A 24,569-nucleotide genomic window follows, 5' to 3' on the forward strand; every position below is an offset into this window, starting at 1 on the left:
GAAGGCCGACCGTTTATCCCCGGAGCCGCCAGCAGGGAGCTCCCTTTCGGTTCGGCTCGCGCGGCCGCGGGGGGCGGCGCTGCGCTGCGCCGCGCTGCGCTCCTGCCCGGACCGGGCCGGGGCCGCTGGATGCCGCGTCTCCGCTCCTGCTCCCTGCCGGGCGGGCTCCAGTGGCCGGTGAGTGCGGGGCGGCGGGGGCGACCGCTCCGTGACCGGCCGGGCCCGGGGTGGGGGTGGAGGGGCGGCGGGGCGGGCTCGGGCCGGGAAGGCGGGCGGGCGGCGGGGCCCGCCGGCTCCTCCTCCTCCTCCTCTCCTGTCCCCTGGAAGCGGCGGCCCGGACTCCCGGCTCTGGTCCCTGGCCGCGCCGCGAAGCTCGGCGCCGGGGACGCGGGGCCGATCCGGAGCGGGGCGGGAGGGCGAGCTCCCGCCCCTTTGCCTGCTCGAGCGGCGCTGGGAGGCCGGACAGGGTGGCCTTCAGTTTGGGAGGGTTCGGGGCTGGGGGGAGCCCAGGTGGCCCCGAGCTGCGGGGTGCAGGCTGCAGCCTGGGGGTGTAAGGAGAATTCTTGAGGCCAGTCCCAGGCACCCTCCTCGACAGACCGATGGACCGAGGTTCGGAGGAAGAGCCCTTTATCCCTCCCAGCGGCCTTCAACCCTTTCACTGCCAGGCCGACACCGGGCTCCTCTCAAAGGAGCAGCTGCCAGACAGCTGGCAAAACAATGGAGACCCTGCTTGCCTGGGCCCCCTCTCCTTGGGACAGAAGATGAGGTCGGGGGTGGTGTGGGGGCGGTGAACCGTAGGCTGCGGGGATTAGGGCGTGCAGGCTGCCCCCTGCAACTGGCAGCTCACCTCGCTTCTCCCTGCCAAGGGGTGGGGTACGTGTGGGAAGGTCGGCCCGCCTGCCCCAGGCCTCTGGGAGAGACTGACCCGACGCCCCGCCCTGCGAACCTGTCATGCCAGTTGCTTCACCAATGGGAAGGGGAGGTGGTAAGGTTCGCGATCGCCGCCCCCCCCTCCCCCGCCGCCCCAACCCCGCACGCCGCCCCGCCCTGCTGGGGGTGCTGCTGGTACCCAGCCTGGTAAAGAGTGGGTGCTGTTCCTGGCTGAGATAAGGCCTGCAGGGACACACTGCATATTGGGGCTTTGTTGGGGGTGGGGTGGACTGGGGGCTGGGGCGTCACCCTGTTGCAAGGCACATGTGTCCTGCTGATTAGTTGGAGAGGCTGCCAGTAGGGAGGGGGAGGATGGGGAAGGCTGCCAGCTGGGTTTTGAAGCGGTGCTCCTTTTGCCTGGTCACTTGGCCAATGGGGCATGTGTTTGGCAGTGTCCTCGTGGTTTGTGTTTGTGCACGGAGGCCTGGGAGGATGTTTCCTAGGAGGAGCTCTCCTGCCTAAGGTCTTCCTGCCTTCAGATGGTTCCCCCCAAATTATGGAATCGCATTTGCTCCGCTCTTCACTATGGCAATGATTTATATGGATTCATTTTGTCTTTTGGAGTGCCTGGTATGCTGGTGGCTGAGGAGGCCTAGTAAAACCCCCGTATAAAGAGTTAAATGAGCTGAGTGTGTATGCACTGCAGTCAGGCTGGTCAGGACGAAAGGTCGTCCAGGTGATTAAGAGCAAGATCACCTTAGCAAGACATTGAATCTAGATGGTCAAGCTGCCTTTCCAGGTGCTTGCCAGGTCTGGAGCCCTTTTCTTGGGCAGGTTGGTATCCTGTTGTCATGGCAATGGGCTCTGCCTTGCCTCCTATTCTCCACCCTCTTAGCTCAGAAGTTGCTTTCTATTTGGGGATATTGAAAGTTACTCTCCTGAAGTCTCTGGCTTCCGGACAGACCTCACTGGCTCTTTGTCAGTGGCCTGCCACCTCCCCAGCTTCCCCTTTGTCCTTTTGTGATGAAGACTTTCCAGGAAATATCCTCCTGGTTGCTGGACATGACTGGTTGGTTATATATAGCCTCGGGTGGAGGTGTGCTTGTCCATTTGGGGTTAGGAACATTGAAGCTGGGGCTCAATTCCAAGAAGATGGTGGGGAAAACTATTGTGTTGGGGGGTTTAGGGGAATGAGAAGGGTCACAGGTGAGAGTGCAGGGTGGGTGAGGGAGGAGGGGAATGTTGATGGTCACTTCCTGTGGGAGCTTTGAGCTTTGAACAATCGATGACCTGGCGCCTGGCAGCTCTGAATATCTGGTTTGTTTATAGTCTCTTGGCCTGGCTCAGGTGCCAGGGTATGTGACCGAGGGCTTCCTCTCATGCTCCAGGCTGTCCTCAGAAGCCTTCAAGTGTATATGCCCTTCCTGAATCCTGCCTGCTCCCTTAACCTCACTGCCTGGCAGTTGGGGCAGCCAGCCTGTTGCCTGGAGCCCCCTTCATTGGATGAGTTTGTGGCTGCTCATTGAGGGGTGCGTGTGTCTTCAGAAAGCTGAATCTGAAAACTCCAGTGTCCCCCCAGAGGCAGACATCTGAAGGTGGACTGGGAGGGGCAGAACTGGGGCTTGTGTGAAAGGGAGAATCCAACCTGCTTGGGTGGAGCAGAGAGTTGTCGGAACTCAGGAAGCCTTGATCCAGGCTTGCTGTGTCACAGGTCTCCAGGGCAGCAGGGCTGTGCTGACTCTTTCTCAACCAGAGGTCAGTCCCCTGCCAGACCTCCCTCACCTGGAGTGGACACCACAGACTGGAGCCAGAGCATCTGAGTGAGCAGGGTCCCGTGGGTGGCCCTGGGGCCCAGGCCTTGTCCTAGGCCTCTCCTGGATGTGGCGGGTAAAACCGAGGGGCTCTGGCCCCATGTAGTTTAAACATTTGAGGGGACCGGAGGGCCCAGCCCACACTGTGCTATGATTAACAGGCTTCCCCCGGACTTGGGTTGGGGGCTTGATGGAGCTTTTAAGTTCTGCTTTGCATCAGGCCCTGGGGTTCTTTATGGCCTGCTCACTGCACCTCCCCGCCCACCCCCTTCACCATTTTTTGAGGCAGCCTAAATTAGAGGGTGAGGTGGTGCAGTGGTGGGAGCTGGATTGGGAAGGGTGGGGAGCAGACCTGAAAACCCCACCCCCCACCCCCACTTTCCTGTCTTTTCCCTTGAGGTAGGAATTGTGTGGCTTGTAAATTATACACATTCCCTTGACATTTCAAATAGTTTACAGTCAGGCAGCAGTTTAAATTGTGGACTGACGATTTTATAGGGCCCAGGGCCCTTTCTCTCAGCCAAGTACTTTAGAGTCACTCTCAAGGAATTGTTTTTGTTATTCTCTAGTATTCAGAGATGTCGGATAACTGGGCTGTTGGTCATGCAGCCAGTCAGCAGGAGAGCGGGATTCGAACCTGCCGTGTGTGGTTGAACGGAATACCTCTTCGGCAAAGGCCATGTCTGAAGTCTCAGGCCCCTGGAGATTTTGGAGTTGGACTAGCTGAGGTCTAGAGAGAGGACGGGACTGGTTCAAGGTCACCCCGGAGGTGGGGTGTGGGGATGTCAGCTGAGGTTAGTGCCCTGCGGGCTGCGGCAGGCCCCGCGTGGGGCCGAGGAGGCGCACCTGGAAGAGCCGCGGGGGACCTGGCGGGGCTGCTGGCGTAGCTCCTGCACTTGTTTCTCCCGGGACCTGCGGGATGGTTGCGTTCCAGGGGAGACCGTATCGCTGCGGAGGCGCCGCGGGGCCGCGGCTGCCCCGGACCGGGCCGCCTGGAGGTGCCAGGGCCGAGGTTCCCCGCGCGGTGGCGGGCTGGGCGGGGAGCGGGCGGGCCGGCTGATGTCATGTGAGAAGCGTGCAGACGGACTGAGCGAGCACACCTGGAGCCAGATAAGCTCCGTGTGACCCGGCCGTGAGTCACGGGGCGCAGCGGGGCTCAGCAGCACCGCCGGGAAGAGGCTCCGCGGCGGCGACAGGCGTCACCCTGCGCTGTCCTGGGGCCCGGCTAGGTGCCAGGGGAGCCCCCCACCCCGGGCCACTCCTGCGATTGCTCGGTGCGGGCGGGTGAGCCGGGTTAGCTACCCATCAAGGCCTCGGGGAGGTCAGAGGCCGAGCGAGAGAGGCCGGCTCTCTCGGGAAAGTATTTCCTTTGTATTTATTTATGAGTGCCGTGCTGGGGGGCGGTGAGAATGGGGGGACTGATCGTTTTAAGTATCCACCCGCAGCAGCCAAGTCTGGGCGCCCTGTCTTGGGATTTTAACGTTATAGTTTCCATTTCCTGGGGTTTCTGCTTTGCCAGCTGCAGGGTGACCCATTTAAATCTGTCCCCGACTTAAAGCCACAAGACAGCAATGAGATCTATTTTAACCAAGTCCCTCAAGTCACTTTTTTCAAAGCATGAGAAAGCAAGCTTTGAACTTGCCCTTGCAAACCCCTTTACAGTGGTAACGCTAAATGGATTGCTTACTGCTTTGTCAAACCTTCCTTTTTTCTCTTTTGAACTTTAAAATCACAAAAGTAACATGCTAAAAAAAGGTTCCATCTGTAGCAAGTCTACAAGTGTTACCCCTCTTTGCCACTACTCCACAGAGAAAATCACGGATATATTTGTGTAATGGATCTTTCCAGGCTATTTTTTTTAAAAGCTTGTCATGAATATTTTATATATTATGTATTTATAGTTTAATACATATATTTTATATAAATAGAATTTTATATAAATTTTCTTTCTGTGGGAAATAAAGGGCATGAAGAAGGAAATTTATACATAATCCACTATCTAAAGGCCCTAGGCGTAAGTGAACACATGCAGGTGTGCACACACGTACCCGTACCAGCTAAATATTCTCGCCATCAATAATTAAAACAATATAGACAAAACACAGAAGTCTCCTTTGGTTTTCCCAAAATCTTTGTCTCTTTCCCAGAGTATACATTTTTCTATCCATGTGGAAATACTATACATAATACACATGTGTATATATGCACACATATACATAGCTTAAAAGTTCTTAGTAAAAATTATATACTATCTTGCAGCTTTCTTTTTTTCATTAAACAAGAGAGTATAGAATCTTTCCAGGTCAGTATACACAAATCTACATCATTCTTTTAAATAACTGTCTAGTTCTATAATTATAGCTATTACCCTAGTGATGGATATTTAGAGCGACAGAATTTTGCTATTACAAACAATTCTGCAAAGATTAACCCCATTTATTGTGTGAATATATCTATAATGTCCTATAAATGGAATTGCCCTGTCAAAGAATATATATCTTTAAATATTTTCATAGATACTACAAACCTGCCCTTCTTATATCAATTTATATTCTCATCAACATGTATGAGACACCCTGCTTCTCATCCTCTGATTGATGTTATTAATCTTGGTACTTTTTACTAAATTGCTAAGTGAACACAATATATCTCTGTTTTACTTCATACATCTGTGATTATTATTGAGGCTGAATACCTGTTCACGTTTGTTGGCCATTTATATTTCTGCAACTATGAATTGCTCGTCCTTATCTTGGCAGTAGTTTTATGGGGCCTCTGGACTTGAGCCAGTGTGATCCAGCTTGGCCCTGTTCTCACTGGATTGCTTTCACTTCTTTAGGCTTTACTTTCCATACACAAAGGTCCTGTCCAGCATTAAGATTGCTTGTCTAGGGATTTCCCTGGCATTTTGGCGGTTAAGACTCTGAGCTTCCAATGTAGGGGGCACAGGTTGGATCCCTGGTCGGAGAACTATGATCCTGTGTGTCTCACATCACAGTAAAAAAAAAAAAAAATTCTATGTCTAGACTTACTTTGTCATACTGGTGCTGATAGTCATTTGTGTACTTCATCACCCTCTCTACCATCCCATTTAGATGGCAAGACTGTGCCCTGCTATTATTGGGTACCACTTTTGAGGGCTTAGTCTGGGCTAGGCATTTTATGAAAGGTATATATATATATATATATTTCATTTAATTCCCATGGCTTAAATGGCAGGTACTATTATCTCCATTAAAAAAAAAATGACTTAAGTCATTACCTTAAGTGACTTGCCCAAAATTGCCTCAATATTAACTCAAATTTGTTCTCAGCTTTATTTCCTGATACCCGAAGCCTAAATTCTTTCATGAATTTTATTTATCTTTATACTCCCTGTATTTGGTAAGGTGCTTGATAAATATATATATTTTCCCAACATTTTATCACAAAGCTCTGCAAACATTTTTAAAAGTTAGAGTTTTACAGTACCTTCTAGATTCTACAGTGAACACTGTGTGTGTGTGTGCTTAGTCATGTGTGACTCTTTGCAACCCCATGGACTGTAGCCCACCAGGCTCCTCTGTTCATGGGATTCTCCAGGCAAGAATACTGGAATGGGTTGCCATGCCTCCTCCAGGGGATCTTCCTGACCCAGGGAGTGAACCCGAGTTTCCTTTGTCTCCTGCATTGGCAGGTGGATTCTTCACCACCAAGCCACCTGGGAAGCCACAGTGAACACTTAACTCTCCTGTTTACCACATCTTTATCCCTTGATACAACCCTAAGCCATCTTAACTTTATTTACTTTTTTTTTTTTTTTTTGCCACACTGCGTGGCTTGTGGGATCTTAGTTCTCTGACCAGGAATTGAACCTGGGTCATTGCAGTAAAAGTGCTGAGTCCTAGCTACTGGATCACCAGGGAATTCCTCCATCTTACATTTTTGATGCATCTCAAAGTACATAACAGACATAAATATACCTTCCCCCAAAACATTAGCATACATATCATAAACTAGAGTTCAGTATTTGTTTATAATTCTTTTTGTCTTTTGAGTATTTCATCCAATGAAATGCACCAATCTTTCTTGATAACTGTTACATCTGTTAGTTCAATTCAGTCACTCAGTCATGTCCAACTCTTTGCAACCCCATGAACTGCAGCACGCCAGGCCTCCCTGTCCATCACCAGCTCCCGGAGTTCACCCAAACCCATGTCCATTGAGTCGGTGATGCCATCCAACCATCTCATCCTCTGTCGTCCCTTCTCCTCCTGCCCTCAATCTTTCCCAGCATCAGGGTCTTTTCAAATGAGTCAGCTCTTCGCATTAGGTGGCCAAAGTATTGAGTTTCAGCTTCAACATCAGTCCTACCAATGAACACCAAGGACTGATCTCCTTTAGGATGGACTGGTTGGATCTCCTTGCAGCCCCAGGGACTCTCAAGAGTCTTCTCCAACACCACAGTTCAAAAGCATCAATTCTTCGGCGCTCAGCTTTCTTCACAGTCCAACTCTCACATCCACACATGACTACTGGAAAAACCATAGCCTTGACTAGACAGACCTTTGTTGACAAAGTAATGTCTCTGCTTTTCAATATGATGTCTAGGTTGGTCGTAACTTTCCTAAGCCTAGTCCTTATCAAGATATGTAACATGGGGGGATGAGGCCTGGCCTCAGGCTCCAGCTTGTGACCAGAGAGGGCTCCGGTCGCCCGCCTTGGGGCTCTCTCCCAAAAAAAAAAAAAAAAAGATATGCAACATGAACATCACCCCCAAAAGTCCCCTTATGCCCTTTCTCAGGCAATTCCCACTCCCAACCCACCCTTGCTTCCCAGAGGTAACCACTGTTCTGATTTTTTTTCCCCATAGGTTACTTTGACTATACCAGAAGTTCATATAAATAGTACCAAATAGTAGTTCAAGGCTTCTTTTATAGTCACTTAAGAGATGGAGAATCCCAGGGACAGGGAAGCCTGGTGGGCTGCCGTTCTATGGGGTTGCACAGGGTCGGACACAACTGTACTGGCTTAGCAGCAGCAGCAGCAAGAGATGTTTTTGAGGTTCATCCTTGTTGTGTGTATCAGTAGTTGTTTCCTTTTTATTGCTGAGTAGTGTTCTTGCTTGGAGAATCCCAGGGACAGGGAGCCTGGTGGGCTGCCGTCTATGGGGTTGCACAGAGTCGGACACGACTGAAGTGACTTAGCAGCAGCAGCAGTATTCCATCATGTGACCATGTACATTGAATTGATGCATATTTGTTTTTTAAGTTTTATTTCTGTATTTATTTTTGACTGTGTTGGTCTTTGTTGGTGCACTTGGGCTTTCCCCAGTTGTGGCGAGCAGGGACTTCTCTCTAGTTGCGGGGCCCAGGCTTCTTATTGAGTTCTCTTGTTGTGGAGCACGGACTTTAGGGTGCAGGGCTTCAGTAGTTGTGGCACTTGGGCTCAGTAGTTGTGGCTCTTGGGCTCTGGAGCACAGGCTTAGTTGTTCCATGGCATGTGGGATCTTCCCAGATCAAAGATCAAACTGGTGTCTCCTCTACTGCCAGGTGGATTCTTTACCACCGGACCACCAGGGAAGCCCGATACGTGCATATTTGAATTGAATGGTCCTTGTCTTCAAAATGCTTTATGTCTTAATGTGATAAAGCAGCTGAGTTGATTGAGTCAATGGTATTCTGCTTAGATTTGGGGGATAGTAGGGTCGACATGGGGAACTTTCCAGATGGTGTGGTGGTAAAGAACCTTCCTGCCAATGCAGGAGATGTGGGTTTGATCCCTAGGCTGGGAAGACGCCCTGAGGAGGAAATGGCAACCCATTCCAGTATTCTTGCCTGAGAAATCTCATGGACAGAGGAGCCTGGCAGGCTGCAGTCCATGGGGTCACAAAGAGGCAGACATGGCTGAGTGACTGAGCGTGCGCACGCACGCACGCACACACACGGTCAAGATGATTCAGGTACATATCCTAATTTGCATACATACCTTTCCTCCACTTAAAATTAGGAAAGACCTCCTGGAGTAGGGTGATGGGTGAAAGGCAGAGAAGTGGATCAAAAAAAGTTATCATCACTGGAGGGAGTGAGAGATGAAGGGGAGGCAGGTAGAAACTGCAGCCTGAAAGGAGTCCGGAGGTAATGATATCATTGCTACCAGAGACTTTGAACTTGAGGACAGGAGATGTGGCAAAGTCCAAGGTCTACAGGAAGTTGACAGAACCCAGGTCTCTGGCAAACTAGGCTCTGAGACATAAGAAACAGCTGCAGCTGTATTGCAGGTCTGACCCTGGAGGGGGACGCTGCCAGTAGCTCTAAACGTGGGGCACAGGAGAGAACCCAGGCCACAGCCAGGCCTGGCAATTGGTGGGACAACAGTGAGGAGGGGGGATCTTGTGAGCTGTGGAGATAACAGTGGCAGGACAGGGGGTGATGAGGAAAGGGCTGAAATGGATCTAGTTTCCAGAGGCCCCAAGGATTGGGATGAGAGAGGGGTGACTTTGGCAGAAAGTTAATAAATAACCTGTGTCCACAGGAGACTTAGATATTTGGAATTTTAGAGCTAGAAGAGACCTAGATCATGTCGTCCAACCTTGAGCAAAGTGACAGGTTCAAGGTCCCCCAGTGATTTGTTGGCAGATCCAGGCCTAGATACCAGATCTTCTAACATTTCCTGCCAGCACCGTCCCCGTGCTGCTGCTGTGACCGTCTGCGGCTTCTGCCGGCTGCAATGACAGTGAGGGACAAGCTTTTGCCGAGACAGCCCAAAGATTCTAGAATTCTGGGGCTGTTTTCCGTTGATACCGATCAGATACCTAGCCCCCAGCAAAGAGCCAGGATTGGGTAAGGACTGCAGAGTGAGAACTGGAGACTCTAAAAGGTGTGTTGGTGGGACAGCATTGGAGGCAGTTGGGTTCTCTGTGGTTGAACTGGGGCTAAGATACTGGTTTGTTCCCTCCAAGTCCCCAGGGTGGGTTTCTTTCCCCATTTCCCCCCCAGGTCCCTCTGGAACCATCTTCTAAGCTAGCCTTTTAAGAGCATGCAGGTAGTGATGGATGAGAGGTAAGATGAGCAGTGATCAGCCAGAGATCCTTCATCCTAATATATGGTAGGTCTGTCCACACCCCCATCAGCATTCAGGAGGAGAGAGAAAGACTCCCTATGTTGAAATAGAGGCCTGAAGAGACAATACCTGATCCAAGCACTCTGCCACCCTGTATCAGTCCAGGTGCAGCTGCTGGCCAGGGCTGTTCCTGGATTTGTACTTCTTGGGCCCTTAGATTGATTTCCTGGCTTCCCACCCCCAGGTACTATGCATGGAGCAGTAAGAACGAAACAATTCAAAGGGAATTTTGTTTTATCAGGTAGAAACTGAGGTCAGAGGGGGAGAAGGGTACCTGCTAGGTCCACAGAGAGCTGATGGCCAGATTTCCCACCTCTTTGCATATGCTCTACAACAGAAGAATTCTCTAGGCTTGTGCTGCCCAATCTGATAGCCACAAATCAGATTGTCAAATACAGTAAGTCCCTTACTTAAGAACCTTCACATTGCAAACTTTCAAAGATACAAATGTGCGTGCCAGCCCCTATATGCCAGCTGTTGGTTGCATTGTACTACTATACTTTTCCAGGCGCAGTACTGTAAGAGTAATGTTTTCTTTATTTTTTGTGTTTTTTTATCTACATATCATTTATGTGGAAAGTATTATAAACCTATTACAGTACAGTACTATATAGCCGATTGTGTTGGTTGGGTACCTAGGCTTTGTTGGACCTGTGAACAAACTGGACTTACAAACATGCTCTTGAAACAGAATTTGTTCATATGTAGGGGACTTACTGTACTTGAAATGTGGTTTGTCTGAATCGAGACATGCTCTAAATGCTAAACACACACTGGATTTTGAAGACTTAATATGGAAAAGAGAATGTAAAATATCTCAATATTTTTATATAAATAACATGTTGAAATGACAATATTTTGGATATATTTACATTAAATAAACGGTATTGTTAATTTTACCCATTTCCTTTTACCTTTTTTTTTTAATGTGGCTGCTAGAAAATTTACAACTCCACATATGATTTGAATTATATTTCTTGTGGACAGTGCTGCTCTAGAAAAGATACAATGATCTCTCAGGAGCCACATGGGTCAGGGCGCTGGGTGGAGCAGAAACAATCAACCAGCACCCCAGGGCCCTTGGGCATTCCTGGCCCTTGAAGCCTTCCTAGGCACTGTACCTGGGTTGGGAATCCTCAGTAGAATGGGGAGCCCGGAAGACCCTCTTGGTTGTGAGGATGGGGTGCACTGAGAGGAAGGGCCTCTCCAGGGCTTGGCCAGAGCTCACTGCTGCAAAGAGTAAGCTTGCAGGTCTTGGGTCTAGAACTCAGAACAGGAAGCTTTCACAGAGAGAGAAAAAATTACATTTAATTTCTAATTAGGCGGTATGGCCTACTTCTTGTTCCCTGCTGGTTAGAACTAGGAAACCTCTCTCAACTCCACCCCCACCAGGTTTTTCTCTGGTCCTGTCCCCAGTTGAGTGTGCTTGGGGATGGGAGGAGGTTGGTCTCATAAACACTAGAGCTCTGGAGCTAGGTTTTTCTCTCTGGCTGCCACAACTTACTTCCCAAGGCTATATTTAGGTGTCGGTCTGGGGAAAAGGATGTGAGTTTTTCAGGATCCTGTTTATCCAGCAGACCCCACCCCACCCCCACCTTGCAGCTGTCTGTCTTCTGTTCAGTCTGGAACTTCCCCCTTACTTCCCTCCCTGCTTCACTGTGGGCGCCCAGGCCCTAGAAAGAAAACAACATTTGCCATTGAATCCTGCAGTTGCCACCTACTAGCTGTGTGACAACTAACATATACTTAATTTTCGGAGCCCCGTTTTCTCATTTGCAAAGTAGAGATAATGATACCTACCTTGCAGGGATGCTGTGAGGTTCAAATGAGATAGTGTAAAGGGCCTGGCATTATGCCTGGTGAGTGGCAGTCATTAAATAAGTGTTGCTTCTTTGAGATCTGTCCAGCGGTGGCTCAGGCTGCTGCTTCAGGGGTAGCAGGTTTAGGAACGAGCCCAGGAGCATGTGATGTCTGGTGCCTTAATGGACAGTGGCTGTGGAAGGTCACTTGCCTTGTTCCTTTGTGTTTGAATCTTAAGTTAGGTCCCAGGTTGGCTTGATGGCATCCTTTTTTTAAAAAAATACTTTTATTTACTGACTTATTTTTGGCTATGCTGGGTCTTCATTGCTGCATGGGCTTTTATCTACTTGAGGTGAGTGGGGGCTTACTCTCTAGCTGTGGTGCTCAGGCTTCTCATTGTGGTGGCTTCTCTTGTCGGGGATCCGGGCTCTAGGGTGTGCCCGCTCTAGGGCCCCCGGGCTTTGTAGCTGTGGCACATGGGCTCAGCAGTTGCAGCTGCCAGGGTCTACAGTACAGGCTCAGTAGTTGTGGCGCATGGGCTAAGTTGCTCCACGTGGCATGTGGGATCTTCCTGGACCAGGGATTGAACCTGTGTCTCCTACATTGGCAGGCGGATTCTTTACCACTGAGCCACCAGGGAAGCCCCAACAGCATCCTCTTAACTAGGAGGTTAGAGCTCCCAGATGCCATGCTGTGTACACCTAAGCGTGGGTCTATCAGGGATTACAGGAAATGATAAGATTTTGAAGTCTGGGCTTTTACAAACTTGTATCGTTTCCTTGTTTGTAAAATGGGAGTAATGATAGACCTATCCATGGCATCACCAACTCAATGGATATGAGTTGGAGCAAACTCAGAGATAGTGAAGGACATGGAAGCCTGGTGTGCTGCAGTCCATGAGGGTCGCAAAGAGTTGGATACGACCTAGCGACTGAACAACAATAACAAGAACACCCATAGCAGTGTTATGAGGGTCACCTCGAGACAGTATTGGGTGAGACAGAGCCCCTGGCACGTAGCTGGCACTCGGTGAGGGGCAGTTGTGCTCATTGGTTGGCCATGTCTGGGCTCTGCTGAAATAACCTCTCTCTGTTTCTGTCTGCAGCGGCAAGGGCGGGGCACAAGGGCCCTGTACTAAGCACCTGTAATCCTCTGGGGGTGCCACCCCTGGAAACAGCGCCCCCACCATGTTTAACCTCATGAAGAAAGACAAGGACAAAGATGGCGGGCGGAAGGAGAAGAAGGAAAAGAAGGAGAAGAAGGAGCGGATGTCGGCGGCGGAGCTGCGGAGCCTGGAAGAGATGAGCCTGCGTCGCGGCTTCTTCAACCTGAACCGCTCCTCCAAGCGCGACTCCAGGACGCGCCTGGAGATCTCCAACCCCATCCCCATCAAGGTGGCCAGCGGCTCGGACCTGCACCTGACGGACATCGACTCAGACAGCAACAGGGGCAGCGTCGTCCTGGACTCGGGCCACCTGAGCACAGCCAGCTCCAGCGATGACCTCAAGGGCGAGGAAGGCGGCGGGCGGGGTTCGGTGCTGCAGCGGGCGGCCAAGTTCGGCTCCCTGGCCAAGCAGAACTCACAAATGATCGCCAAGCGCTTCTCCTTCTCCCAGCGTAGCCGGGACGAGAGCACGTCGGAAACCTCCACCCCCTCAGAGCACTCTGCCGCCCCATCTCCGCAGGTGGAGGTGAGGACCCTGGAGGGACAACTGACGCAGCATCCCGGCCTGAGTATCCCTCGATCAGGACCTCGGTCCCGAGCCCCGGAGCTGGTGACCAAGAGGTTTCCGGCTGACCTGCGTTTGCCCCCGGTGCTGCCCCCACCACCCCCTGCCCTCCGGGAACTAGAACTGCTGCGAAGGCCCACCGGGGACTTCGGCTTCTCCCTGCGGCGCACCACCATGCTGGATCGGGGGCCCGAAGGCCAGGTCTACCGGCGGGTGGTTCATTTTGCGGAGCCCGGCGCGGGCACCAAGGACCTGGCCCTGGGGCTGGTGCCCGGTGACCGTCTGGTGGAGATCAATGGACTCAAGGTGGAGAACAAGTCCAGGGATGAGATTGTGGAGATGATCCGGCAGTCTGGGGACAGCGTGCGGCTCAAGGTGCAGCCTATCCCAGAGCTCAGCGAGCTCAGCCAGAGCTGGCTGCGGAGCGTGGAGGGACTCCGCAGGGAGCCAGCCCATGTGAGTGTTTGCCTGGGCAGCCGGGGGTGAGCGGGGACTGGGTATGCTGGCCTCTCTGGTGTTTGTACCTGGGAGTTTGGTTGGGGTACCCAATAGCTATCATTAGAGCCTAGCAAGTGCGAGGGGTGATGCGATCCACTCCTTGGGCTCTGGGACAACTTATCTGGCCTGTGGGGAGAAGTGACCCCAGCAGATGTGATACACTGCAATACAGAATGTGTGATACCTGCGTGGGCTTGTATGTCCTGAGCCCTAAATTGAGGCACTGAGAAAGCTAACATGTGCCACTTCCAGCTATGAGAGACACTCTGGACTACTACTAGTCCAGACTGGTATGTGAACTAAAATATAGGATTTCCATTTTTTATGTATTGGAGGTGAAAAAAAGATAAATTATTTTAAATCAGGTCTCACATGGGACATCTGTAATGTGTGGCTGCTTTAGTATAGCTCTTGGGGAGATGACTGCAGGCCTCCTTTTACCCCTGAGCAACTGAGGAGCTGAACACCAGGTAAGGTTGCAGAGATAAGCAGGGGCCAGATCATGGAGGACCTTGTAAATAATGGTAGGAGTTTAGATTTTAGTCCAGTGAAATGGTACCATTGTAGGATTTTCAGCAGGGGAGTGACTGGATCTGATTTATAAAGATCACTTGGGCTCCAACAGTCTTTATTATCTCCTGGAAGAAGAAAAGCACAGCCCTGGAAAGGTAACAGGGATCTAGCCTACAGAGATAGTATGACCTGACTGTCCCTGAGATCTCAACTCATATCCAGCCCACACAAAACAGCCATGGAAGGGGTGACATAGGAGCAGAAGACACTGAGATTAGATGTGTGAGCAGGTCTCTAGGGGAATGGATATCTCTAACCCCAGGGGACTTTTGATAGGGTGGCTACATATCAGTTTGGAATGTTCTGCCTAGAGACAATCCATGAGGGATAAGTTGGCTCTAGCCCTCCCTTTCTCCTGCCTGTGGGTTTTAGGATTGTCTGGATCTGGTCCCTGCAGCCTGACCACTGCATAGCCTGGCCGGGACCTTTCAGCACTAAGTGACCGGCCAGATGTGTCAAAGTCAAAAGTGGGAGGAAATGCTAAGGAAGCAGGCAGAGTCCCCATCCTAGCTTTCTCCCAGGGAGGGGAAGTGGACACTCGGTTGGCTGTTCAGTCTGGCAGCATCTTGGGCCTGGAGGGCCTGGGAGCAGCAGGGTTAGGCTCTGGCAGGAAGCACTGGAGTCAGGTCTCCGACCTTCCTCTACCCTGGGGCTGGTGGGGTCAGGATGCTCTGCTAGTCAGGAAAGGGTTGTGAGGGGGAGGGAGCCTGTCATGGAATCCAGGGTAGGACTGGGACTCATTTATTCCAGAAACACCCATCAAGCACCTACTATGTGTTAGCCATCAGACTAGACTGAACTCAGGGAACCACGGCCTAGAGGGAGTAGGCTTTATTTCAGAGCCAGAGATCATACCATGATCATACCACGGGTCTCTCTGCTTTCTACCAGGGTAATATTGCTTTTAACAGATGGAATTTTCTTCCTCTTTAAGAATGAATCCCCTCTGGGAGATTGTTGCCAGCTCCCTGCTGAACCACAGCACAGGCCTCTGAGGGGCCCTGGGCCTGGCATCCCAGATGCTGTTCAGTTTTGTCCTTAGAGCACACGGATCATCCTGGCATCTCACATTTCCCAGCCACTCTCGCTTCCCAGCTAGCTGCTGCTGCCTCCTCCCTGGGGAATTGGATGGCTCAGCTGTCGAGGCCCTGGTGGATCCTGCAGTACAGCAGGTACCCCTGAAAGGCCGGGTTGCTCTCACCCCTGTGGGGCAAACCCAGCTGATGCCCAGAGGACGTCTCCCTCCACCTGGGGGATCAGGCATGGGAGGCAATAGAAAGCCCCATCGTCAGGAGTCTCCTAGAGCCCTCTGACAGGTTCAGAGTAGCCTCTGCAGAGAAAAGCAGAGCGAGCCCGGCATTCCAGTGTCCTGGGACGGCCCCCCGGGGCTGGTGGAGGAGTGTTGCACCCTCTTCTGGGACTCTCGTCCTTTATCTCCTCCTCTTCCTCCCACTCCTACTCCTGCTTCTTTTCTTGGCAGCGATTCTAATCCCAGTTCCATGCCAAGAAAAGAGTCTTCCCGCCTCCTCCAGGCTCCTGGGCGGGGAACCCTGACAACTCCAGCCCCACAGGGACAGCTCCTGGCGGTCACCCTGCCCATCAGGCCATCCATCAACTGTGTCCACACGTCGCCTGTCCCCAGGGAGCTCTGAGGGAGCTGGCTAGACATCTGTTCCCTCTCTGCACACAGATGGGGGCCATGGGGCCTTTTCTCCGCAACCTCTTCAGAGGACCCCAGGGAGACACAGCCCCGTGGGTTTCCTTCTCACATGGTGTGTGTCCAGAATGCTCGGTTCACACCTCCTTCGTGTGTCCCTGTGGCTGCTCAACAGGGTTCCACTGGGAGCAGGGGTGAGCTCCGGCAGGACTTGGGACCTCATAGGAATCACTTAGCTGGCCCGGGAGAAGCAGCTCTTGTGTCTTTTCTTCCACTCACCTGCCTATGAAACAAACATTTGTTGAGCGCTTCCTGTGTGCTCGGTCCTGGGGTCCAGCACTGAATAGCACATAACCCCAGCCCCAAGGAGCTCACAGTCTGGTGGGAGAGGTGCTCAAGCAGCAGACAAAGACGGTGCCATTTGAGAAGCTCAATGACAGAGGCCAGGACATGGTCCTGGGGAGCACAGAAGAGGGACTTCTAGCACAGCCTTGGGAAGGAATGAGAGAGAACCAATATCTGGGAGGGAGATGAGTGTAGGGGAGACAAGAGGAGGAAGAGGAAGGAGGTAAGACACATGCCGAGGTCTAGAGACTGGAGAGAATGACACATCTGGGGAATAAGACTGGGGGATTGTGTGGGGACAGTATTGAGAGGAGCAGCAGGAGAGGCGAGCAGGAAGCAGGTCATTGAGGCCCTTGTGAGTCATCTAGGGAATGCGAACTTTAACCTAAAGGCAATGAAGCGATTTAATTAGGGAGTGATGGGAACAGGTTTTTGAAAAACCTCTCTGGCTGCTTATGGAGAATGCTTTCAGCTCGAGCAAGGATAGCTGTGGGGAGACTAGTGAGGGAGCTGTAGTATCTCAGTTAAGATGGACGGAGGCCTGAATTCTGGTAGAAGCAGTGCAGATGGAGAGACATATCCGACAGGAGCAACTGAAGTAGGCTCTGTTGTCTTTTTTTATTTGTTTTTATTTTAAAAATTTTTTTAAATTATAGTTGATATACAATGTTGTGTTAGTTTTTGGTGTTCAGCAAAGTGATTCAGTTATGCGTGTGTGTGTGTATATATATATATATTTTTTTTTTTTCAGATTCTTTTCCACTATAGTTCATTACAAGATATTGAATATCGTTCCTTGTGCTATACAGTAGGACCTTGTTGCTTATCTATTTTATTGGTATTTGTATTTGTTAATCCCAAGCTCCTAATGCATCTGTTCCACCTCCCGCTTTCTCCTTTGGTAATCATAAGTTTGTTTTCTATGTCTGTGAGTCTGTTTCTCTTCTGTAAATAAGTTTATTTATATCAAATTTTTAGACTCCACATTTAAGTGATGTCCTAGGATATTTGTCTTTCTCTGACTTACTTCCCTTAGTATGATAATATCTCTGTTTATTCATGTTGCTGCAAATGGCATTATTTCATTCTTTTTTTTATAGCTGAGTAGTATTCCATTATGTGTGTGTATGTATGTGTGTATAAATATATATATATATATATCACATTTTCTTTATCAGTTCATCTGTCCATGGACATTTAGGTTGCTTCCTTGTCTTGGCCATTGTAAATAGTGCTCTTATGAACTTAGGGGTGCCCTGTAGTCTTGTTGATTGGCTGGTGTGGGAGAAGGAAGAGAGGAGGGGTCAAGTGTGATGCCAGAGTTAGGGGAAGAGGCTAAGTCCTTTCTTCAGCTCCTCAGGGAAAATGTTTTAGGATGTCTGTTTGGGGATCAGTTACTAAAGTTTTCTAAAGGCAAAGAGATCCTTGAGTCGGTGAAATTGGAGGAGGTTTTGGTAATGATGAGGATCTTAAAACCCTAGTTGGTTCAGAATTCCTTCCTCCAGGTCCATGAGTCTGTGTGGGCAAGTCAATACTCTATAAGAAGGGGGAAAAGCCTGTTATGGACTAGGACCTGAGAGAGGGGAGAGCCGATCTTTTCTGTTCATATTCTCATTGGGCCTTCACAGGGGACAAATATGGTGTCTGAGAAATGGAGGGTGTTTCTACTGAGCTCAGAAAAGCCCACCTGGCTAAACCCTGCCCAATGCATTTGTCCCCCTGCCACCAAGAGCCAGAGGAGCTGGCCTGCATGGGAGCCATACCTAGAAAGCACTGGTCCCCTGAGCTTTCGAGGATGTGGTAGGAGGGGAGAGGTTGGTGCTTTAAGGAAGGTGTATCACTTATCACTCCCTCCCATCCAAGGCTGGTTTCCTGAACCCTCTCAAGCTGTCGGGCATTTGCCTGAGATCTGTAGTCCAGTCTCTTCTGTTGGAACTTAGGGTTTGTACTCAAAGGCTGTAGGGATGTAAGTTTCCTAAAGAGGTCATCGTGTCCATCTAAAACCACCTCCAGACTCAGGAGAATCTGGAAGATAGCATTTATAATGTAAACAGCATGGACTTTGTAGCCAGAAAGACCTGTGTTTGCGTTTTCCTAAAGTTACCAAGCTTTTGTGAGCTTTAGTTTACTTACTCCTTTAAGCTTTTTTAAAAAAAATTTGCTTGGCTGTGCTAGGTCTTAGTTGCAGCATGCAGGATCTGGACCCCTGATCAGTTGCAGCATGTGGGATCTGATTCCCTGACCAGGGATGGAACCTGGGCCCCCTGCATTGGAAGGTGGACTCTTAACCATCCGACTGCCAGGGAAGTCCCTCCCTTAAACATTTAATGAATCTGCTTAGGGACTAGCACTATACCAGGCTTAGGGAGATTAAATAAATAAAATGCAATCTTTCCTTGAGGAAGCGTGAAGTGAAGTGAAGTGAAGTCGCTCAGTTGTGTCTGCATAGACCTAAGTAAAGAAATGCAACCAGGTACTATAACTGCTATCACAGGTCTGAACAGCTATGCAGTGGGGTGAGGAGGAGGAAATGGCCAGTCCTGCCACAGGAGAAGGGGTGGCAATTAGGAGAGGCCTCCCAGGCAAAGTGAGCCATGACCACTCTAATGCTAATGCTAAGTCACTTCAGTCGTGTTCGACTCTGTGCGACCCCATAGACGGCAGCTTACCAGGCTCCCCCGTCCCTGTGATTCTCCAGGCAAGAACACTGCAGTGGGTTGCCATTTCCTTCTCCAATGCAGGAAAGTGAAAAGTGAAAGTAAAGTCGCTTAGTCGTGTCCGACTTTTAGCGACCCCGTGGACTGCAGCCTACCAGGCTCCTCCATCCATGGGATTTTCCAGGCAAGAGTACTGGAGTGGGGTGCCATTGCCTTAACAGGCTCTATTCTTTCCTCCCAGAATTTGAGAAGACTCAAACTCAGAGAAGTATTCACGCCCAACTAACTACAGTTTTCTCTGAGAAGGAGAATAAGACTGGTGCTAAAGGGAAACTTGTTTTTTATTCTGCACACCACGCTCTGTGGGCCTTTATTGAAGATAAACGTGTTTGTGTATCAGATGATGTCACTTATTAGACTTTAGCAGTAGTAAACGCTCAGGGAGATTAGTTCCCTTCCCTCTGCCCGGTCTCTAATACCATCCATGGGAGGCAGTTTTACAGCCTCTGTGTTAATGAGGGGCTTCCCTAGTAGCTCAGCTGCTAAAGAATCTGCCTGCAATGCAGGAGACCCCAGTTCAATTCCTGGGTTGGGAAGTTCCCCTGGAGAAGGGATAGGCTACCCATTCCAGTATTCATGGGCTTCCCTGGTGGCTCAGACGGTAAGCAATCTGCCTGCAGTGTGAGAGACCTGGGTTGGATCCCTGGGTTGGGAAGATGCCCTGGAGGAGGGCATGGCAACCCACTCCAGTATTCTTGCCTGGAGAATTCTCCCCATGGACAAAGGAGCCTGGTGGGCTACAGTCCATCGGGTCTCAAAGAGTCGGACATGACTGAGCCCACACACGCATGCTGCCTGTGTTAATCAGCCCATTCTAGTGCTCTTCCTTTCTTGCCCCTGGTAAGGTTTTCTTTCCAATAGGACTCCTAACACTTTTGTCCAAACTCTTTCTCTGAAGCTCTGTTCTTAAAGACAGCCCACTGGTGGGAGAGGTGGGACACTGGGGTGCTCTCTTGCTTTTTCCAGCATTTTAGAGCCAGGCTTTTCTGACCTGCAGGCGTGTTCCCCAATGGCCTTGCAGGGGACTGGCCAGGCAGGGTTGTCTGCATTTGGGAGAAGGCTATAATGGAGGCCCTGGGAAGAAACGGTGTGAGCCTCCTCTTCCTGGTCCCCAGGACCCCTGGGTACTGTCACGAGTGGGGCCCAAAAGGTTCCAAGGGGAGACTTGAAACTGCTGCTTCCTGGTCTGCTAGGCTGGCTTCTGGGCAACAGGCTTTCCCAGGGGATTCTGCTGGTGGTGGGGTGGTGGGGTACTGCCTGAGTTCAGTGTTCTAGAATGCCCTGTTCCTACTGCTACTCCAGGACATTGTCACTTCATTTTATGCCAAAGTTTCTGGAATCAGAGTCTCACCATGGGAGAGCCTGGTTTGGGGGCTCAGGGTGGAACCCAAACTATGTCCTTTTGGATATATGAAAGGCAGGTGGGTAGGTTCAAGGATGTATGACCTGGTGAGCGAAAGGTCTTTTGGGGAGCATTTTGGGGGGTTGTCCTGGATTAGTGGGGCGCCTGGGACCAGCAGAATAGTGTGGTGAACTAGGTCACTTCCATTCTGCTAGGTCTCCCTTCTGTCTTCAGAGGTCCAGTCTGCCTTTTCCCCAGGGAGATGCTAGACGAACGACAGCCCCAGAGTGCCCTGGCCACCCAGCCCGTGGGTGGTGGGCACAGTGCCCAGGCCGCATTGGCCTGGGTGTGGGTACATGTCATGGTCACTGGTTGTTTTCGCAGGCACAGCTTGGAGCCCTGATGCAGGGGCAGGGCCTTGATGGAGGTAGGCTGTTCCAGCCCCTTCCGGCACTGGCCAGCACCCCTCCGGCCCACCCTGATCCCCCAGACCACCTTGGCCTCCTCTCCCTTCTGATCTCTTTTATTTATATTGAAATGGTTCTGGAAAATACCAGATATGCAAACACCCAGACGGGGGGAGGTGGGTGAGGAGTGGGGTGAAGGAGGGGGTGTGTGTGTGGGCGGTGGGAACACAAGTATTTTAAAAATGCTGCAAATCTCTACAGCATTTCCCAGAAACCACAAGCACGCGTTCTGCCTGCCAGCAGGGCTCCCGCTGCCCCCCTACCCTGAGCTGCTGGATTCTCCTCACTGGAGCCTGGGGTGGGGAGCAGCGTTGTGGGGGTGGGGATTGGTGACCCGTTGGTGTGGGGGCTCCCCTGCTGCCTGGGCAGGTTGCCTGGCGCCTCCTTTGTCCGTCTGGGCAGCGGGTATGAATGTGCCCCAGGCCTCCGCAGCACCCTGGGCACCCACCACGCCAGACAGGCACTGCCAAGGAGTGGAGTCATCATGGTCCCCCACCCTTTGCTGTGCCGTTTGGGGGGCCCCCAGCCAACCCTCGAGTCCCATGTGGTGTTTGGCAGCAGCTTCTGTTCTGTTAAATACAGGGGACAGTGTTAGCAAAGCTTATTTTTTCAGTCATTGGCTCTAGTTGGGTTGGGAAACTATTTCCTTAGACCTGGGTCACTGCTCTGGCTCCCTTCACCTCCTGCCATATGTTCCTCAGAATCAGGGCATGGCGTTCTGCCCCGGCCTGGTTCACCCAGCCACTCTGCACAAACTCTGTGGCAGGAAAGAATGTCAGGGGTCCACCTGGCCTTCTGTGTGGCACCCAGTACAGTGTGTAGCTCACACAGGCTCCCTAGATGGTATTTAATTGATCTGGTAAAGATTTAGTCCGAATAGAAATGCTTTGAGGGAAGGGCAGGAAAAATAGTAGCGAGATTGAAGATCATGGTTAGCGTTCACTCCGCTTCTGTTAGAGGCTGTTCTAGATGTCTTCCACATATGAACTCAGTACATTTTCCCAGCAACCCTTTGAAGTAGGTACTATAATGATCTCTGTTTTGCAGATGAGGAAACTGGATTACAGAGAGGTTCAGGTTAGGTAAGTTGCCTACGGTTTCATGGCTACTAAGTCCCTGGTCAGGATTTCAACTCAGGGTACACCTCCTGGCCCTTCACTCTGCATAGGAGAGCTGTGTATCCACATGTGTATGTATGTGTTAGTCGCTCAGTCACGTCTGACTCTCTGCGACCTAATGGACTGTATGCAGCCTGCCACGCTCCTCTGTCCATGGAATTCTCCAGGCAAGAATACTGGAGTGGGTAGCCATTCCAGTATTTTTCTGGGGATCTTCCCAACCCAGGGGATCTTCTCCAGGGGATCTTCCCAACCCAGGGATGAAACCCCAGGTCTCCTGCATTGCAGGCAGATTCTTTACTGTCTGAGCCACCAGGGAAGCCCTGTGTATCCATATATCCATGTTTATATCCATACATCTACATAAGGTAGAGGAAGGCAGTCTCTGGGTATCCTTATACATCCACTGCCCAGCCCAGGCCTGGGCCTTCTGATTCCTGCTCCCAGGTCCCTAGAAGCCTCTTCTCCAGAAGGAAAGGGGGCGCCAGGGGGATGACTGGCCACTCATGCTGTGTGGATGCTACAGAAGGATGTGACCGTTGCTCTCAGCCTCTCTGGAGAATCCACCTGAGGAAGCGAGCCCAAGGGGCAGCAGGCAGGATTCAATCATTTTTTTTTTTTTGATGTGGACCATTTTAAAAGTCTTTATTGAGTTTGCTACAATATTGCTTCTGTCTTATGTTTTGGTTTGTGGGCACTGACGTGTGTGGGATCTTAGCTTCCCGACCAGGGGTCGAACCCATGCCCCCTGCATTGGAAGGTGAAGTCTTAACCACCGGACCACTGGGGAAGTCCTGGGATTTAACCTTGTGGGAGCTGGGAGAGGTACTGGAAAGGTGCCTGAGGGAAGCCATGGGAAGAGAAGTGTCTTGGCAGCCTTCAGGTTTGGAACCCTGGAGTGGGGGAGGGGTGTTCATTTGCCCCTTATACATCTTCCCCTGCTAGATTCCGGAAGCCAGGCACATTGCCCCCTCACCTTTTTGGCTCTCACTGACATGCTGGTACTGACCTCTGTAGCCCTTAGGGTAGCAAGATCCCAGAATGTCGCCTCTGACCAGGAGCAGGTCCTCTTATTTTATACAGGAGTGAGCGTGTCATTTTCTAGTGTGCCCCGTGGGACAAAGGCAAGGACTGTGGCCTGGCACAGCGCCTGGCAGGTGGCAGGCGTGCAACTCAGCGTTCCCGCTGGCTTCTGCCATCCAGTGCCTGCTGTTTCTTTTGTCTGTAATGCTTTTTCCCGTCCACCCCCGTATATTTATACATACACGGGGGCCCGGTTTGACCATCATTTCCCCAGGGAAACCTTCCCTGGTCCTCTCTCAGACCACGTCAGGTCTACAGCCCCCTTCTTCTCCTTCATCAGGATTGTAATGAATTTGTTCTCTTCTCATGTCTGCCCTGCTGGAGCACTTGAGAGGGGTGGATATTTTGTTGAAGGAAAGAAGGTGGTTCTCGAGTAAGAAACTGGTTCCCTTGTTCAGCTCAGTCTGGGTTTCCTAGAACCCTCCCCGCTGGCCGTCCTCCGTGACTCAGCTGCAGTGTGTTACGACTCTTGGTTCTGTGCTCAGATGCTCAGCGTCCCTCAGAGGAGTGGAGGCGAGATGGGACTAGGCAGCCAGGAGCTGGAGCCTGGGAAGGGGCTCTGGGAGGAGGGCCGCTGGGACAGCCTGCCCAAGGAGGCACCGAGCGCGGGTGAGAAGCAGATTCGGGGTCACCTGGGTCACACAGTGTCCAGCCCAGGGGACCTGGGAGGAATGTGCCTGTCTTAGTGGCTGCAGGTCTCTGAGTGGGTGGAGTGTGGCCCGGCCAGGGCACAGGGCGCCCTCTTCCCTTCTGCTTTCCCTGGGCTGCCTGAGTGCTGGAATGTTGGCAGGCTGGGAATGTTCACAGCAAGGATTTTTCCCAGTCAGGGTGACAGATTCCAGCTGGAGCCTGGGGACAGCTCCCCCGTGGGCAGGGGCTACCGGAGAGATGGGTGGGGCGGGGGCAGAGGTGGGACACCCCCAACTCCTCTGCTCTTGGGGCCGGGACTCGGTTCCCATCCTCTCTGGGAGATGCAAGGGGGACCCAGCGAGGGGGCAGCCGGGCTCCTGGAAAAGCGGTGGGAGGCCTTGGGGACCAGAGACCTTGCTCAGCAAGGCAAGAACATGGCTGGTCTTATCCTCCAAGCCCTCACTTCCTCCAGTCGGTGCATGCATCAGGAAGGGTGCCGCCTGGAATTCCGTCCTCAGGTGGGGCTGCATCTGCTCAGACCTGGTTCTCTGGCCTCTAGGGACCAGCAGCCTTGGCGCGAGGTAGCACTGCTGAGTTTGTCATCTGCATCTTTCCGCCACCTCGCAGAGGCCCCATAGCCACCTCCAGGGCCCGATTCTTTCTTAGTGACCTTTCCAGCCCCTATGCCCTCTGATCTCAGTTCTGCTGGCTCCTCCCTCCCACTCCCATTTCTGCAAGGAGCTGACTCACTTCCTTCCTTCCCCACCAGCTTCTCTCACTGCCAAGTGCTAGGGCAAGCGTGTACCCACAGGGAGGGGGGTCTCTCA

The 24,569-nt window shown here is 51.5% G+C and overlaps 1 protein-coding gene across 3 annotated transcripts in view; it reads left to right on the forward strand.

Annotated features, from left to right (window-relative positions):
* The first annotated feature begins 52 nt into the window (after positions 1-52).
* Positions 53-24,569, forward strand: part of MYO18A (myosin XVIIIA) — a 101,132-nt gene continuing 76,615 nt past the window's right edge. For 2 of the 3 annotated variants that reach the window (XM_070390340.1, XM_070390341.1), the window contains exons 1-2: positions 53-177; positions 12,688-13,768. In XM_070390340.1, the coding sequence (XP_070246441.1) occupies positions 12,770-13,768 (999 nt within the window). In that variant the 5' untranslated portion in view covers positions 53-177; positions 12,688-12,769. The remainder of the gene's footprint in view (positions 178-12,687; positions 13,769-24,569) is intronic. The other variant, XM_070390332.1, reaches the window with a different exon arrangement.

The sequence above is a fragment of the Bos mutus genome, chromosome 19, assembly GCF_027580195.1.
Source record: "Bos mutus isolate GX-2022 chromosome 19, NWIPB_WYAK_1.1, whole genome shotgun sequence".
NCBI classification, from domain to species: Eukaryota; Metazoa; Chordata; class Mammalia; order Artiodactyla; family Bovidae; genus Bos; species Bos mutus.